This window comes from Boleophthalmus pectinirostris, unplaced genomic scaffold (assembly GCF_026225935.1).
Source record: "Boleophthalmus pectinirostris isolate CB_2022bp ecotype Guang Dong unplaced genomic scaffold, ASM2622593v1 HiC_scaffold_23, whole genome shotgun sequence".
Taxonomy (NCBI): domain Eukaryota; kingdom Metazoa; phylum Chordata; class Actinopteri; order Gobiiformes; family Gobiidae; genus Boleophthalmus; species Boleophthalmus pectinirostris.
In genome coordinates, this window is record NW_026571207.1 from 8,822,865 (window position 1) to 8,841,313 (window position 18,449).

General features: G+C 39.1%; 1 protein-coding gene across 1 annotated transcript; it reads right to left on the minus strand.

Moving 5' to 3' along the window:
• Window positions 1-326: 326 nt before the first annotated feature.
• LOC110153714 (uncharacterized) lies at window positions 327-17,450 on the minus strand. The gene is made up of 11 exons (XM_055159615.1): window positions 17,258-17,450; window positions 16,788-17,166; window positions 15,128-15,427; window positions 14,262-14,601; window positions 12,691-12,733; window positions 12,410-12,617; window positions 7,946-8,323; window positions 5,203-5,502; window positions 3,190-3,541; window positions 2,184-2,226; window positions 327-2,109 (listed from the first exon to the last, which is right to left on the minus strand). The coding sequence occupies exons 2-11, from the start codon at window positions 16,996-16,998 to the stop codon at window positions 1,912-1,914; spliced, it is 2,373 nt and encodes a 790-aa protein (XP_055015590.1). The 5' UTR covers window positions 16,999-17,166; window positions 17,258-17,450; the 3' UTR covers window positions 327-1,911.
• Window positions 17,451-18,449: the final 999 nt, after the last annotated feature.

The window sequence follows — 18,449 nt, forward strand, 5'->3', positions numbered from 1 at the left end:
AGTCAAGACCGCACTAATCGAGACCAAGACCAGTCCGAGACCACAGGGTCCCGAGACCAGGACAAGACCAACACCTCTGACAGTCGAGACCGAGTCAAGACCAAAACTTTTAAAGGCCAAGACCGAGACAAGACCAAGACTTTTAAAGGCCGAGACCGAGACAAGACCAAGACTTTTAAAAGAGACAGAGACAAGACAAGACTTTTAGACCGAGACAAGACAAGACTTTAAGACAAGCCCAAGACCAAGAGAGACAAGACCGAGACAAGACAAGACCAGACTTTTAAAGCCAAGAGACCGAGACAAGACCAAGACTTTTAAGACAAGACCAAGACTTTTAAAGGCCGAGACCGAGACAAGACCAAGACCTCTGACAGTCGAGACCAAGACAAGACCAAGACTTTTAAAGGCAGAGACCAAGACAAAACCAAGACCTCTGACAGTCGAGACCGAGACAAGACCAAGACTTTTAAAGGCCGAGACCAGACAAGACCAGGACCTCTGACAGTCGAGACCGAAACAAGACCGAAGCAGTTAGTTATTTTGACACCTTTATATCAATGTTTTAATAAATCAATCTCCACTTCATCTGATTAATGTTCATTTAGGCTGCACAGAAACACTCTGTGCCCCTTTTTGGACCCTCACCTGCAGTTTGAGAACCTCTCCTTTAATTCGATTTCCACTGGCACTTTACAGAAAACAACTTCAAAGTGAATCAAGTGAGTTTTTTGAAGTTCATAACATTTACATTTATATTATCTTACGGGTTTTGCAGTGATATTTAGCAGCCTCAGCGCATTTACCAGCCGTAATGAAATATGATCGCACTCGTCCAATGTCAGATCTCGAGTCTGAGACAAGACCGAGACCAAGCACCATCAAGTCAGAGAAAAGACCGAGTCCAAGACCAAGACCGATCTCAGGTACTACGATACTAGCTGATCCATGCCACTGATGATTTGAAACGCAGAAAACTGCTAGTTTGCTTTCTTTGTATTCCAAGACTGAAACTTATTGATATTGACGTCATCAACATTTCCTGGGGGTGTGATGCTATCTGTAGGCACTGCTCTGTCTGAAACTCTGTTACTCAAGTTAGACTTTAATCTGAGCACAATGTAACCGGAACAAACAAACTTACAACAGGTGGGCTGGTTTGTGCTGTTAAACAATTCCCAGTTACAGGCTGCCATTCCGACATACCGCCACTCTGACATTGACATCTAATTGTCAGAAGGGCGGCATTTCCATGTTTTATCAAACGTCCCAGAACTCCGACACTTTTTAGGTTTTATTGAACATTCACGCAAGGTAATTATTAAGTTGTGGCGGCGGTCTTTTTGGGACAATATTTTCATGGACTGGTGGCGTAGGAGGCGCGGTTTTAGTCCTGATTTTAGTTCTGGTTAGTCCTGGTTTAGACCTGGTTTTAGTGCTGGTTTTAGTCCTAGTTTAGTCTTGATTTTAGTCCTGGTTTAGAGGTGCTGCCCACACAGTGCATGGGAGGAGATGCGGTCCATGCGGCATACACAAGGCAAAAAAGGTCACACTCCAAACTTTGAGCAGGTTGTCCGGATGGCAAAAGGTGTTGGAATGTGGCTATGTGGGAATGTGGGAATGGAGTGTTGTCGGAATGAGGAATGTCAGGGTGGGGGTCTGTCGGAGTGGCGGTATGTCGATCCTTTTGTTGAAAATCAAACCAAAACAGGACCATGAACACTCGTATTGATCACAGCCTTCTGAAAATGCATTGTTTACATCCATTTTGTATTTTTATTGAGTTTTCAGACTATATCTTAAAACTTCTATGGCTGTGTTTGCTAATGTCTGCATTGTTTCACCATGGGAACTACAGACCCCCAGCTTTTCTGTTCACTTCTGCATTTAGTCTTTAAATAAAATATAGACTCAGCTCTTCTTCACTGTTGCGTAAAGGTCCTCTGTGGGATATATTGGACCAACTTTAACCTGGGAGTAGATGGTCTCCTCCGGGTTTTCTGTCTGGTGGACCTTAGCACCAGGCCTGGATGTTGTAGACTTGGTAAACACCACTTCTCCATAAAGGACAGTGTCTTCCTCTTTGTGCACATTCTCATAAATCTCTATCTGTATAAGAAAGAGTAAAACTGTCACAAGCATATTTTTTGGCACAGTCTGAGATATTGTAGATAATATCTTACCTGGGCTTCCTTTGGGGCCCGACTTTTAGAAATGATGTGATGACTGAAAAAACACACAGGCACACAAACGTTTTATTAATGTAGAACTAAACTAAACAGCTATTTGCAGCTTTCTGGTCAAAAACTGTCCAAAACTGAATGTGTGCACTGCAATTTAAAGTACTATGTAACATCAGGCAAGACTGTCCAGGTTGCAGCAAGGTTCTTTTTGAGTACAAACACCTGCTGGCGTGGATGGAATTAGAAATGTTGGTATCTGTTAGAACAGTCACACTGTTCCTTCAACCTCCAGTAGAGGAACTCAGCAAATGTAATGTGAAAAAAACAGAATGGAGACTCAACTGCTTAAAAAAGTATGCTAAGTTACAAATACTAATACAACGTCACAGAAACACACACTGAAGGATAACACTGGTGTGACAGGTTTGTTAGGTCGGTGTGAAAGAGTGTTCGATCTAATGCGTTTGTATTCTGGACCACAGTAAACATCCACTCCGAGAGCACTTGAAACAGGAGGTCTTAGGAGGGGCCGACCTCGGGCTGACATCGGGCCTATGCAAGGTGAAAGTAAAAGTGTTTAGAATTGGGTAAATAGGTGTTTATTTGTATGAATGGGCACTGCAGGCTTGGCCATTTGAAACATTTGTATGACAGTGCAGTTTGGATTAATTTTATCTTCTTGCCTCTGTCTGCACAGCTAAACCTCGTTCTTAGCTTGCTTAGCTCTTTGTTGTTTTTTCTCCTCCACCTCCAAAGTGCGTGTGACTCATGTGGCTCATGGTGCAGTATTTGTGAACAAGAGCGACCCAAAAGTGAAGTAAACAGAACTAAATCTAGTGTGCACTGGGGTTGGCCCACAGAGTGCAACAGTTGTGAAAATGTTGTTGTATATATATATATATATATATATATATATATATATATATATATATATATATATATATATCATATGATCTAAAGGTTATTATATGTGTTCCAGCAGTGTTTGACACTCAAATTCACTCACCTAATAAAAACAGCGATGCAGATGAGTATCAGGAGACCAATACTTCCTCCAAGAATGGGCTTCCATGGTAGCTCGTATTCAAGTGTTTCTCCTTGCAGGTTGATTGTTGGAGAGTTTTGTTTCCCGACTTGATTCTTGGCTTGACAGAAGTATTCTCCTTGGGTTGCACGGTTGAAAATGAGGCTATAGATGTTTCCTTCATGAACTCTTTGTGGACCCTGTGAGGTGACCCTGAACCAGCTGAAGTTCTGGACTGGAGGCCAGGCTCTACTGGAGCAGCTCAGATTCACAGACTGTCCCTCTGACAGTGAAGTGTTCGTGCTGAGCCACACAGATGTGTTTTTAGGAGAATCTGAAGAGACATGACACACATTTTAACAAAATATTATAATGACAAGATATGATTTAAACGGACAGTCCAGAATTTTGGACATATGACTTCATTTCCTAGTGAGCCAGATTGTTGGAGATGTGTGGAGACACTTTTTAAAATATTCCATCCAGTCCTGGTTGGTTTTACTTCTAAAATTATTCTAACAACACAGACATTTACATCGAAAGTCTGGTGTAACAGTTTTGCTTCGGGTGTTTTGTGGAGTGGGTAAGACTGTTTTTAGTGGCAGGATAATGGCCATTGACATGCACTAGCCCAGCACCAGCGACCTCTGCAAATACAAGGACTGGGTGGAATATTTTTAAAAGTGTCTCCACACGTCTCCAACACTCTGACTCACTAGGAAATGAGGTCATCTGTCCAAAATTGCGGACTGTCTCTTTAAGGAAGTCATATTTTGCTTTTTCTGGAAACTTCATAATAAACTATAACATGCATAGATCATTATTCTACATTTGTAGCCTAAACATTGATGTAAAACAGTTTATTAATAAGAGACACAGGTTCTTTGACGTCCTATTCAAAACTGCAAAACTGATAGCCCCGCCCTTTTCACAATGGCATTTCATTATAGCAAGCGGCTGAATTTCATTTACTTTTTCACATTTTAAACCCCACATGTATGAGCAAGAGTCTTGGGCAGAAATACCATATTTTTGGACTATAAGTTGCTCCAGAGTATAAGTGGCACTAGCCAAAAAATGTGTAATGAAGATGAAAAAAAACATATATAAGTCGCACCGGATTATAAGTCATACTTTTTAAAGGAAATTCATTTTATAAAATCAGAGACCACAAACCGACATTTCATCTTGAAACGCAAGTTATAGTAATAAAAACAGAACAGAGAACAACAGACTGTGAATGTCACATATGAACAGTTCTTGAGATAACTATAACGAGTTTAAGTTTACCAAACTCTTCATCACTCCATATCACTAAATCCACTGAATTCTTCATCCTTGGTGTCACTTCTGAACAACTCCATGACCTACGGAGGTAAACCATAGATCCATGAGGTAAACAGAGCGCCGCTTCCTCTTCTGCGTAGCTGTCGTCAGACTCAACATCAGTTCCAGTTAGAATTATTCCAGCCTTTCTGAATCCCGACAGGATGGTTTCTGTTGTCACTGAAGTTCAGGCTTTGAACATCCATCCAGTGACTTCCAGGACAGTTGGATGGTGCACCCTCCCGTTTTTTGTTTTGTTTTTTGTTTTGCTGCTCAATTACCGCTTTTGGCTGAATATTGAATAATACTTGCAGCAAGACAGCGGCTCTTTCTGTAGGAGACATGCACAGTAGAGCCACGTGACAGTAGTACAGGAGTAATAGGACCAGCAGATACTGACACACAAGCCTAGAGCGCCCTCTGTCAGTGGGCAAATTTAATATATAAGTCGTACAGGAGTATAAGTCACAGGACCACCCAAACCATGAAAAAAAAGTGCAATTTATAGTCTGAAAAATATTGTAGTAGGTAGGTTAAAACTCACAGAAGTCCATTTTGCATAATATCTCCTTTAAATATAATATAAATTTAATGCACTTAAAATAATACCTTTTGAAAATGATTGTTTTGATAAAACATTTCCAAAACTCAGTGAGGCCGAACACTTACACTCCACACTCAGAGAGATGGTCTTGTCTGCACTCTTCTGTCCTCCCTTCACAGGATACACAGCAGAACAGTGCACCTTCAGTCCATGGTGCTGCTCAGATAATCTCATCTGGAGTTGTACTGAAGTGGTGAAGGTGCCATTAGAGTTTTGGAGCATGCTGTGTGGAGGCTCTGGTTGGAGGCTCCATGTGAGTTTAGGAGGAGCTTCAGGACAGGGAGAGGGAGCAGAGCAGGTTATAGTCACTGTCTCCTGCTCCCTCTGTGACCCTGACACCTGCACTGACGGGGTCCATGGAGATTCTGCACAAAAGATGGATAGTGACAATCAGAAAAGTTGATTTAGTGTCATCATGTTGTTTCCTCATCACAAATATACTTGAAGTTGTGTTATGTTTTGTTTCACTGAGTACGTTTACATGCACATCAGTATCCCGGTTATGATCAGGTTTTTGAGTATCCCAGTTTCTTCATGGTGCATGTATACACAGTACTCCGGTTATTAGAAACTGGAATACTGTAACTGGTATATTCCAATAGTAACTGGGATACTGTGGGATGTATACGCAGTATCTCGGTTACTGCAACATAAAATTGAGTGCGCATGCGTTCAAAAGACAAACACTTTCCAGTCTTTTCACCACAAGAGTAGCGACATAAATAAAGTGACCAACATAAATAAAGTGACCATACATGAGTGAAATGACTGTAGAATATAAAGCTGCGCTAAACCTGCACACGTACAATCTGCACTGGTATGACTTGCACGCATATGATCGCTGAAAAGCTAAAACATGAACTATCTCCTATACTGTATACGCACAGAACTTACTTACCATCATTAGCACCTTTTCTGTCACAAAAAGAACACACATAATCCACTGAGTCGTGTCTTTTAGTCCACATCACCACATCAGCGGCACAAGGAGCGAGCTGTTTTTATCACCGCTAACAGTTTATGCTAATTAACCATGCGGTTTTAAGTTTAATTTCTGTAAAACATAAACAAATGTGATCAAAGCTGAATTATATTATGAAATGGGCTGATGTGGCTCTATAGTGGTTACGGCTTATATGTTGTAAAGTTGAGTTTAGTTGTGCAGAAGATTTTAATGAAGAATCTGTTTGGTTTGATCTGTGCAGTGAATTGTGGGATATCTCAAAGTTCCTCACCACTGGTTTAAACCTCCCGAGCTTCCTGTGCTAAAGAAGCTCATAGTTTGTATTTGACGTGGTGGGGCCAGCTAAACATTTGCCAATACACTGCCTCGTTATCTGTTAGTTGACAGGCTGTCAATCAAACTCCCTACGTTTCTAGTGTAACTGACTTGCCTGCGCGCTGCCGTTACGTGGTTTACGTACGCCTGTCACGCAGTCCACAGACTCAAGACGCACAGACGCTGTTCACTCCACCAACGCAACAGTTCTTAGCGGCTTTTTTGACCTATATCTTCCTCGCAGTTAGCACAAAGTTTGTTGCAATGGCAACAAGAATCCAGGAGCAGTTAGCAGCAAAAGAAAGTCTGTTTTTGAGGTCGCTGAAAGAAGAAGACAAGGGGAAAAGCAGCAAAGCGATGGCGCGACTGAAGCAGACGAAGGGTCTAAAGACTGACGCACTGGTCGCCAAATTACTTCTGGACAGGAAACTTCTGCTTATTATGAAAACGTACTTTATTTCCACGAGCTAGACAAACGTTTTTCAGGACACGAATGCGATATCCTATGTCTGAAAACTTAATTTTCAATGTAAAGAAAGAGCCCGTTGGCTGTTGCTTGTTGTAGTAGTAGCTAGTTCATTCGCACCCCTTCCTGCTTCTCTCCCCGCTCCTCGTTCTGCTTTTCTCCCCGCTCCTCACTTCTCCCCCTTGCCTAACCAACACTGTAGTTAGTTGTTCACAAGTCATGTGCAGCGATGAGTACTTGTTTTCTAGAAACAAACCTGTTTCTGGTGTAAAGAGGAGGTGGGAGGAGGCGTTTCTACGTAGGGAGCTGTAGGGGAGGGGGGGTGGTTTCACGCATGCGCAACATTTGAAAAAGGACAAACAGTCACTGGATTTCTCATTCTTTGGAAAATCCTCTATACAACCTTTAAGTCTTACTTCTTTGGATTAAGTCTTGTCAAGGCATTTTAAGAGGAAAAAGTAGAATATTAACAGTTTTGTTAGTCTCCACAAAATATCGCAATAAATATCCTGAGGTGTATTTCATGAAAACATCGTTCAGAGAGACTCGGATATTGTTACATCCCTAATCATGAGCCTCCCCACCATATCATGAGCTTTCCCATGATATCACAATAAATACCGTACCGTGACGTTCATACCGTGACGATATCATATTGTGAGACTCGGATATCGTTACACCCCAATGATTATTTATGTTTTGATTTGTTTTGTTTGTGATTTTAATGTATTTCTTATTCTGTAAAGCACTTTGAATTACTATGTGTACGAATTGTGCTATACAAATAAACTTGCATTGCCTTGCCTTGCCTATTTCTTTTGGTACTTTTCATAGTTCTTTTACATGCACATTTATAGGGAAAAGCTCCAAACCTACTGCTGTCAGAAATAGGAACCAAAACAGTCCTAAGCATCTTTTTCACACTTGAAGCTATCAGTTGATTTTACATTTTATAACTCTAATGAAAGCCGTGTTACTTGTGTCTTTTAGACGTTCAGCCTTTGTTATTACCACAGTTTAGTGATTTGATTATTGCAAAAACAAACAAGCAATTGTGTCTTACCTTGGACTGTTATATTAAATGGATCACAAAGTGCAGTCGCGATAAACTTGTGGTTTTGTATTCTGAAGTAATACTTGTCAGAATGACTTGTGTTTATATCAGAGAACAGAGTGGTGCAGTTTTTCTGACGCAGGTCTCCAATCATTTTCATAGGAGATGAGAGGCTGGGCATAGCACTGTGAAAAAATAATGGATCTCCAGGTCTGCCTAAGTTGGGATGTGTCTTGCTCCAAATGGCTACAACAGGGTTAGTCAGGTCTAATTTATATGTAGTGGAAAAGCTGAATGTGCAGGGGATCAGCAAACAGGTGCCACTCAGAGCCTCCAGGTTCGGTACAGTGATGCTCAGAGCACGTCTATAGTTACATCCTAAAGCACCTGAAACATACATTTATGCAAATCAGAATATTACAATTTGTTTATATATGCTTAGGGATGTAACAATAACCGAAGTTCTCACAATAATATCGTGGACCATCACAATATATCGAATTACATGTCTCTTTACTTAAATTAAGAGTTATGGTGCATCGATAGCTAAAAAAGAAAAAAAAAAAAAAGACAGAGGGAACTAAATAGACCAAGATCCTTTGCTCCATTTCAGTGCAAACTACGAGAATAAATAACAGTTCTCAGCACTTTTAAATCTTAGTTCTTTGGATTAAGTCTTGTCAAGGCATTTTAAGAGGAAAAAGTCACATATTAACAGTTTTAGCTGTTTAGCCTCCACAAAATATTGCAATAAATATCATACCTTGAGATGTATATCGTGAAAATATTGTACCAAGAGATCTGGATATTGTTACATCCCTAATTATGAGCCTCTCCATAAATATCATACTGTGAGGTTCATACCGTAAAAATATTGTATCATGAGACTTGGATATTGTTACACCCCTACTTACTACTATTAATTACCAAAATAACATGAGCAGAACTCACCTGAACACAGTAAAAGAATGACAAATATGTATATCTCCATTTTCACAAACCCTGCTGCCATTAGTAGATTTTTTTTTTTACCTCAGTTTCAGTTCAAAAATAAAAAATCAGACTTCAGGTTTGGTGTTATCTTGGGTTAGTCCTGGTGTAAGTTCGGCTTGGCCCTGTTGTAATCCTGTTTTAGTCATGATCTAGCCTGGGGTTGGTCAGAGCAGCGGTTTGATACAGGAGTGAGTAAGTGTGAAGTGTGAGTGGTTACTGGCAGAGCAACTTCCTCTTAAAACACCACTCATCAGCCTTTCTCTTCTTTCACGTGTCACGGAGTGTGTCTTTTGGGACATCTTGTCTCCACACGGTCGGTTCATGTACTGACTGAGAGCGCAGGACCACTACTCACCAGGAGAGGGTATAGGGAGCAGTACATCACCGTGTTGGATAGAAGGAAGAAGGTTTTACGGCAGACTTTAAATATTTTGTGAAATCTTGAGTTCGGAACAGCAAATTGAATTGATACAAAGGACACAGTAAATGCATTCCTATTCGAAAGTCCAAATCCACTTTATTTATATAACACATTTTATAAACAAGACCATTTCCAAAGTGCTGCACAGATAAGACAAGGTATTAAAGGTATTAAAAACATCAGTAAAATTATGTTTAAAATAATAATAATCAAAAGAAACAGAAAAGTTGAAACTTGTAGAGGTGCAAATACAAGGAGAGCAAGATAAAAGTGAAAAAATGCATAGCACACTCAGAGAATTAATGTCCAAAAGCTTTTTTTATTTTTAAATTATGAAAGACTTCATCAGATATTTTTCTTGCTCTTGCCAAGGCTTTTTTTTTGCCGAAACGTTATTTAAAAATAAAAAAGCTTTTGGACATCAGCCCTCTGAGTGTGCTATGCATTTTTTTCACTTTTAAAATAATAAGAATACAAAAAAAATTTAAAGAATAAATAAAAGACAACAGAGGACCACACAAATTACACGGTGTGAAAAGCCAGAGTAAAAGCTGCTTTGTCTGGAATGTCCCAGTGTGGCATTAAAAGTATCACTTTGGATTTACTCAATAAAATATTTTTAGTTGACTTAAAAACTTGCATTGTCAGGCTACGTTTATATGATGACGGTCTGAAAAGAAAACGCAAAAGTGGTGTCACATCGCACTTTTTATTTATTATTTATGTTTAAACAAGTATTTTCAGGGGGAAATGTGCGTGCATACGGTGACGCAAAAGTGTGTGGAATTCGATTGGGTATGCATGCCAAGTTTACTGTATGTATGTGACGTAAACGTGTACACGACCTGAGCAGATCTGACCAGAGTTTTGCGTCTTGGGCAGTGTAGACGGAAAAGCGAGCGTATGCATCTTTTCCACTCTGGAGGATGGTTTCAGATTTTTGTGTTTTTAAGCCCCAAAAACGCAGTCACTGTCTAAACGAAAGGCACTTCCTATAAAATATTTTGTCATTTTTACCTGCAAGTGTTCCTTAGTCCCGTGGTGTCACCTGCTGTATCCTTAGAGATAAGTGTAATGCCATACTGTGGAACATTCTAGGCAATATTTCCATGAAGAGAAGCAGGTGAAATGTTAGATAATGCACCTTTAAAATGAGATTTAAAATACACCACTCTTTGTATTTGTATTTATATTTGTATGCATTTTAAGCTCAGCTATTTTTCCTGGAGTCATTCACTGATATTTAACATTTTATTGCTACTAATGTCATCAAGGCATTGCTCTGTCTGAAGCTATGTTACTCAAGTTAGACTTTAATCTGAGCACAATCTGACTTGAAAGAACTGACTAAGGCCCCATCCACACTAGTATGTATTCGAGTAGTTTTTGTTGTGAATGCAGTTTTCATCCACACTAATCCGATTGAAAACAGCTCCGGAGATGGAACGATCTGGTGCCGCCAGCTCCCACGAATTCATCTGAGTACAGATCTGATCTGGCACTGTGTGGACGCCTGAAAACGCTGATACGCTGATGTAGTTCTATGCGCCGTGAAGTGATTCACCACAAAAACACTAAGAGGCTAAAATATATGTCCATTCAAAAAACCGGTCTATGCGTATGACCTGCAGATGTATAATCTCTGAAAAGTTTAACATGAATCATCTCCAACGTGACAGAAGCACAGAACAGACTCATCATCAGCAGAACACCCCTCTGTCACAGAAAGAACACTCATAATCCACTGAGTCGTGTCCTTTAGTCCGACAGAAGCTGAACGGCATCATTACACAATAGTGAGTTGTTTGTGAGCACTCAGTTTCTGCAAATTAGCCATGTGGTTTTAAGTTTCGTTTCTGTAAAATGTAAACAAATATGCACAAAGCTGTATGGATAGTGAAGGCTTGTGGACACAAAAACAACGTGTCTGGACGCAAATGGTTTCTGATACTGTGATACGGTGATTTGTTTCAGATTGTTTAGATTCAAGTACAACATGTGAACTGATTTGTGCTGTTAAACAAGCCCCCTTCAAGTTTTTGTGTGACACCTAAACAGGATCATGAACAGGCTCCTGAAAATGTGTCACTGAAATCAAGGCTGTCAAAGTTAATGCATACAATTAATCATCCACAAATGAACGCAGATTAATCGCACGTGTGTTTTGACCAATCACGCACTTAAGTTCGACTGGGAGGCTTTACCTGACAGGAGAAACGCTGTGTGCAGGAGCTGTGCTGAGAAAACGCGGGACATTTAATCATAAAATCCATCAGTCCTCATGTGGACGAGAACTCAAATTGTACACAGTGGGGAAATAAAGGTTTTGTGTGAGCGCTACAATCAGTTAAATGGGCCAAATATTTCACCAAACAGAACAAAACGGAACACTGGAAGACACAAGGCCCACTCTAACAGCTTACATCTGCCACAATGAGAGGCAGTTACACCCGCAAGCGGCACTGAAGGGCCTTTGACTCCACTAAATCTGTTGCTTGGTCATGTACAATAAACTGGAACATGTAGATACAAGTATTCATTATGAAATGCAAAGTTTCTAGACTTAAATTTTAGCCAGCTGAGCTTTAAATCAATTGGAATTAAAGATAATGTTAATAAAATTAAAAAAAAGTTTAAAAATGTTTCAAATTAGCCTTTTAATTACAACATAAAAATCTCAACGCAATGCAGTTAGTCGTGATTAATCATATTTTTTATTGTTTGACAGCATTAGTTTAAATATATTTTGTATTTTTATTCAGTTTTCACACTATATCTTAAAACGTAGTTGGCAGTGTTTGCTAATGTGTGCATTGTGTCACCATGAAAACTCCACCACAGACATACATGCAGACCACACCCAGCGTGATGTCACTACAAAGTATCAAATTATTATATCAAACTGTTAACTCTGAAAAACAAGCAGGTAAATCTCAAGACAGCCAGTTGTTTCTAAGTTCAAATGAGAATTGTAATTGTTTAAAAATACTCAATTTAGCGCATGTTTCTGTTCACTTCTGCATCTTCTGCCTCTATAAATAAAATATCACAGACTCAGCTCTTCTTCTCTGTTGAATAAATGTCCTCTGTGGGCTGTGTTGGGCCGGCCGCTGCCTTGTTCACTTTGACCTGGGAGTAGATGGTCTCCTCCGGGTTTTCTGCGTGCTGGACCGTAGCACCAGGCCCGGATGTTGTAGACTTGGTAAACACCACTTCTCCATAAAGGACAGTGTCTTCCTCTTTGTGCACTTCCTCATAAATCTCTATCTGTATAAGAAAGAGTGAAACTGTCACAAGCATATTTTTGGCACAGTCTGAGATACTGTAGATAATATCTTACCTGGGCTTCCTTTGGGGCCCGACTTTTAGAAATGACGTGATGACTGAAAAAAACACACAGACACACAAACAAATGATTAAAGTAGAACTAAACTGAACAGCTATTTGCAGCTTTCTGGTCAAAAACTGCACAAACTGTGGCCACTGCATGAATGAATATGAATAAGGGCCTTTATTGTCAATTCTCTACATACAAAGGAATAGAAATTGGACCTCTCTCCCCGTTCGTACATTACAAACATACAATACAATACAATACAATACAGTATGTGGGGATGACAACGTGGACCGGACCAGGAGACAGGTAGCAGATAGGAATAAACACTGCAGCATAACATGAGGATAGGGGGAGAAAAAAAAAAAAAAAAGAACCGCCCCAGATCATGCTCTGAAATCAGTACATGGTTTGAGAAAGTGCACAAAAAACAACACGTTAACCCAACGTAGGCAGGCAGCCACCTGGATCCACACCTAAAAAGCTCTGGATACAACAGACCCACCCACCAGGCTCTCTCTGCTGTAGTCTCAGGGCGATTTAACTCCAGGCCGGCCTTGCTCGTGACCTTCGCTGGCTTGGGGAGGCCAAAAAATAAGATTGTTGAAGGTTGTTTTGGTTTTAGAGCAAGGCTTCGTCCAATTTACATAACACTGCTCTCTATCTCTCTATGCAAGGCGTCTGTTTTCTCCGAGATATTATCCATGCAGAGATTTAGACCCACAGTTGCAAGTTTAAAGTACTATGTAATATCACTCAAGACTGTCCAGGTAGCAGGGGTAAAGTTTGAAATGTTGACCAATTGTTAGACCAATTACACTGCTCCTTAAACCCCCAGTAGAACTTAACAAATACAGTATAACATGAAAAAAATAGAATGGGCACACCTTAAAAGAAGTATGCTAAAATACAAATACTAATCTAACATTGCAAAATTCCAAACTGAAGGATAACATTTTCAGTTAGTTAGGTTGATGTAAAAGGGCATTAAATCAAATGCACTGGGTAAAAAAAGTGTTTAGATCATGTCTATTTGTATGGATGGGTGCTGCAGTCTTGGTCATTTGAAACATCTGTTTTGATAACCTCTGTCTGTGCAGCTAAGACTCGTTCTGTCGCCCTTTGTTGTTTTTTCTCCTCCACCACCAGAGTGCATGTGTGTTCATGAGAACAGAGCACAGAATGTGTGAAAATCACCTTCTTTTATGCTGATTAACTGTATCATATGATCTACATGTTATTATGTGTTCCTGCAATTGTTTACTTATCGCTTTAGTACATGATTCAGAAAATGTAAAAAATTAAGCAGCTTAAGGCTAATGGTGTTAGGGTTAGGGTTTTCAATAAGACAGTGTGCGGGATTTTTGTCTGTTCATGTTTTGGGCTGCTTCCTCTCCTCTAATGCACCTGTTTCAAGAAATTGATGTGCAAAGTTCTCATTCATTTTTTGTTTTTATTTTACAAATGATTTTAATGGAACAGGCTGCACTTGTAAAGATGGTATTTCTGGTAGTATTCAACATCTAAAACCAATTAACACCACTGGAGGTGTCTGAGGAGGACTCAAATTCACTCACCTAATAAAAACAGCGATGCAGATGAGTATCAGGAGACCAATGCCTCCTCCAAGAATGGGCTTCCATGGTAGCTCTTCTTCTTGCAGGTTGATTGTTGGAGAATTTTGTTCCCCGACTTGATTCTTGGCTTGACAGAAGTATTCTCCTTGGTTTGCACGGTTGAAAATGAGGCTGTAGACGTTTCCTTCATGAACTCTGTGTGGACCCTGTGAGGTGACCCTGAACCAGCTGAAGCTCTGGACTGGAGGCCAGGCTCTGCTGGAGCAGCTCAGATTCACAGACTGTCCCTCTGACAGTGAAGTGTTCGAGCTGAGCCGCACGGACGTGTTTTTAGGAGAATCTGAAGAGACATGACACACATTTTAACAAAATATGATAGTGACAAGATATGATTTAAGGAAAACATGTTTTGCTTTTTCTTGATACTTAATAATAAACTATAATATGCAGAGATTATTATTCTACATTTGTTTTTGTAGCCTAAACACTGATTTAAAACAGCTTAATAATAAGAGAAACAGGTCCTTTGACTTCCTATTCAAAACTGCAGAACTGATTATGCATAGTGGCATTTTATTATAGCAAGAAGTTGAATTTCATTTGCTTCCTAATTTCACATTTAAACCCTATATAAGCCATATGAGTATGAGTCTTGGGCAGAAATAGTAGGTAGGTAAAAACTCACAGAAGTCAATTTTGCATATATCTCCTTTAAATATAATGTACACTTAATGCTGTTAAAATAATACATTTTGTAAATGACTGTTTTGATAATCAGAATAATAATTCTTGCCTCAAAGCTCTTGACACAAAACATGTAGAAACTGGACATTATCACAGACATTTCCAAAACTCTGAACACTTACACTCCACACTCAAAGAGACGGTCTTGTCTGCACGCTTCTGTCCTCCCTTCACAGGATACACAGCAGAACAGCGCACCTTCAGTCCATGGTGCTGATCAGATAATCTCATCTGGAGTCGTACTGAAGTGGTGAAGGTCCCATCAGAGTTTTGGAGCATGCTGTGTGGAGGCTCTGGTTGGAGGCTCCATGTGAGTTTAGGAGGAGTTTCAGGACAGGGAGAGGGAGCAGAGCAGGTTATATTCACTGTCTTGTGCTCCCTCTGTGACCCTGACACCTGCACTGACAGGGTCGATGGAGATTCTGCACAAAAGATGGATAGTGATGACCAGAAAAAATTGATTTAGTGTCATAATGTTGTTTCCTCCTCACAAAACTACTTGAAGTTTTGTTGTGTTTTGTTTCATTCACATTGTTTAACGAGCAAATCCTGCATTTTTAGGCAGTTAGAGTTCTTCTCTTCAGAGGAAACACTTTTTCTACTGCCTCATGACATCACAAGGTGGAACAGAGAATTTTGAGCTTTGAAGATGTAGATATAGACTAATAATAAATGTGGACAGACTAATAATAAAGATTCACTCCCATGTGTGAATGAAATGAAACACAATTTCAAGTGTGTTTTTGAGGAAGTAACAGCATTATAACATGGCCTAAAGCTCCCAAGAGTCAATCATGTAATTCATGTAGTACTTTTAAGGAATGGTAGTTTTAACAGAAGTACTTTTTACTTCTACTTTACTTAAAGTCTTTTGAATTAACAATACACACAGCCAGGATTTTTTTTTTTAAACATGCAAACTGGAAGATTGCAGGCATATTTGTGGGCAAACTGAACATTTACTATTAGAATAAGAATAAATTTTTAACTATTTAATTAAGTACACTTTTACTGAATACCAGTGCACTGTTAGTTCACAAACTACTGCTGTCACATGTTTAAACCCTTTATCCCAGGCGATTTTCACAAACACATCATCCACTAAACTTCCTCTGCGTTTCTCCGCTTCTTCTCTTTGGCTAATCTTAACTGCTTCTGTTTTAGCACATCTACTGCATTTAGTACGTGAACAAATATAACCTTCATAAATATAACTCTTGCTTAAGTTACTTTTCGTGACAAGATTTTGTTAAGATTTAGAAGTTTTGCATATTTTTGGCTCATAAGTTCTTAAACTGGATGGTTTTGAATAAGACAGAATTTAATTGAAGTTAGTAAAGTAAGACCCTTAACAATATAAGAATTTACACACTACTTTACATTTTTTATTATATTTACTAGTTACATTTTTAACTCTCAACAGTAATGCAGCAACATCATATTTTGAAAGATACGTACAGCTCTTCATTGTGTAATGACAGACTTAGTGCTGTTAAAGAAGACTCAGATTTTTAATTAGTTCTCTAAGCCCCTTTATTTCTTTTGTTATTTTTCATTGTTCTTTTCACACTCACATTCAAAGGTGAAAGCCCACGCCCTCAAAATGTGTTAATCAGCTGGTTTACCAACTTCTTCACACACTACTGTTTTTTAAAACCTATTGTTGGAACCACAATTCATTTTAAACTTCAGTTCAATTAATTTATTTAACGTTCGTTCTTTGTTATTACCACAATTTAGTGATTTGGTTATTGCAAAAACAAACAAGCAATTGTGTCTTACCTTGGACTGTTATATTAAGTGGATCACACACTGCAGTCGCATTAAAACTGGGGTTTTGTATTCTGAGGTAATACTTGTCAGAATGAGTTGTGTTTATATTAGAGAACAGAGTGGTGCAGTTTTTCTGATGCAGGTATCCAATCATTTCCATAGGAGATGAGCCGTTGAGCCTAGCACTGTGAAAAAATACTGGATCTTCATTTCTGCCCATGTTGGGATGTGTCTTGCTCCAAATGGCTACAACAGGGTTTAGTCAGGTCTAATTTATATGTAGTGGAAAAGCTGAATGTGCAGGGGATCAGCAAACAGGTGCCACTCAGAGCCTCCAGGTGTAGTACAGAGATGTTCAGAACACGTCTATAGTTACATCCTAAAGCACCTAGAACATATATTTATGCAAATCAGAATATTACAATTTATTTTATATGCTTACTACTATGAATTACCGTAATAACATTAGCAGAACTCACCTGAACACAACAGAAGGATGAGAAATATGTGTATCTCCATTTTCACAAACCCTGCTGCCATTAGTAGATTTTTTTTTCTTTTTGTTTTACCTCAATATTCGTTCAAAAATAAAAATTCTGACTTCAGGTTTGGTGTTATCCTGGTTAGTCCTGGTGTAGGTTTTGTGTTGGCTCTGTCATAGTCCTGGTTTAGTTATGATCTAACCTGGGTTTGGTCAGACCAGCGGTTTGATACAGTGGGTGAGATAAGTGTGAATACATCTTCTGCAGTGGTTACGAGCAGAACAACTCCCTCTTAAAACGCAGCATCAGTTTCTCTCTTTTTCACCACAACATGTGCATCATTGAGTATTTGTGTGTTTTGGGGCGTTTTCATTCTTGTTGGTCAAGAGAACTTCGAGGAAAACCTACATCTGTGTTCACATCATTGATCTGGTTCATGTTCTGTCCAGTGAGCTGTTGGATAGAAGGAAGGCGAGTTAGACTTGGACTTAGACAGACTTTATTGATCCAAAGGGGAAATTATTTGGACACAGTAGCTCACACATCACAATATAACCATAACAAAGAGTAAAAAATATATCTAAAAATGGTAATAAAATTCTAAATAAGCAGCAATAAAAATAGGAAGAGACAGTTGTCAAATAAGGTGTTATGGAAGATTTTGAATATTTAGTGAAATCTTTAGTTTGGAGCAGCAGCCTTGACCGAATACACAGTTACTGGACACAGTAAATGCTTTCCATTCCATTTTACATTTGTGTACCACATTTAAATAAAGACAGCTTAAAAAAAAAAAAAAAAAAGTCTCAATTTATTTGCAGTGTAATGTCTTTGCAGTGTAATGTGTGATTTCACGTTGTTTTTTTATTCCACAAGAGCTGTGGAAGGTCAGGAAATGTAATTATCAGAAAAGGCACCAGAGTTCACGTTAGACCAAGTGTGAACACACCCTTTGGTTGACACCACACAAGTTATTAACACTACAAATAATTATATGAGCAAAATGTGAAATGGAGGTACAAATAGACGCCTGTCACATTACACACTGGTTTGATCTCATCATACAACAGATGACTATATGTAACCAACTGGAAGGGAGATAATAAAAAATAGCTTTTTGTGTTTTTTTTTTGTTTTGTTTTTTTTATTAAATTGACATTGAGATCGATTAGGTTGTATTAAATATATA

Excerpts from the sequence above, each read along its gene's own strand:
- LOC110153714 (XM_055159615.1), bottom strand. The coding sequence starts at position 16,998 with ATGGGCAGAAATGAAGATCCAGTATTTTTTCACAGTGCTAGGCTCAAC. Across the intron at positions 14,602-15,127 it reads CGTCTCTTTGAGTGTGGAGT|ATTCTCCTAAAAACACGTCC; the intron begins GTAAGTGTTCAG and ends ATGTCTCTTCAG. Across the intron at positions 3,542-5,202 it reads CATCTCTCTGAGTGTGGAGT|ATTCTCCTAAAAACACATCT; the intron begins GTAAGTGTTCGG and ends ATGTCTCTTCAG.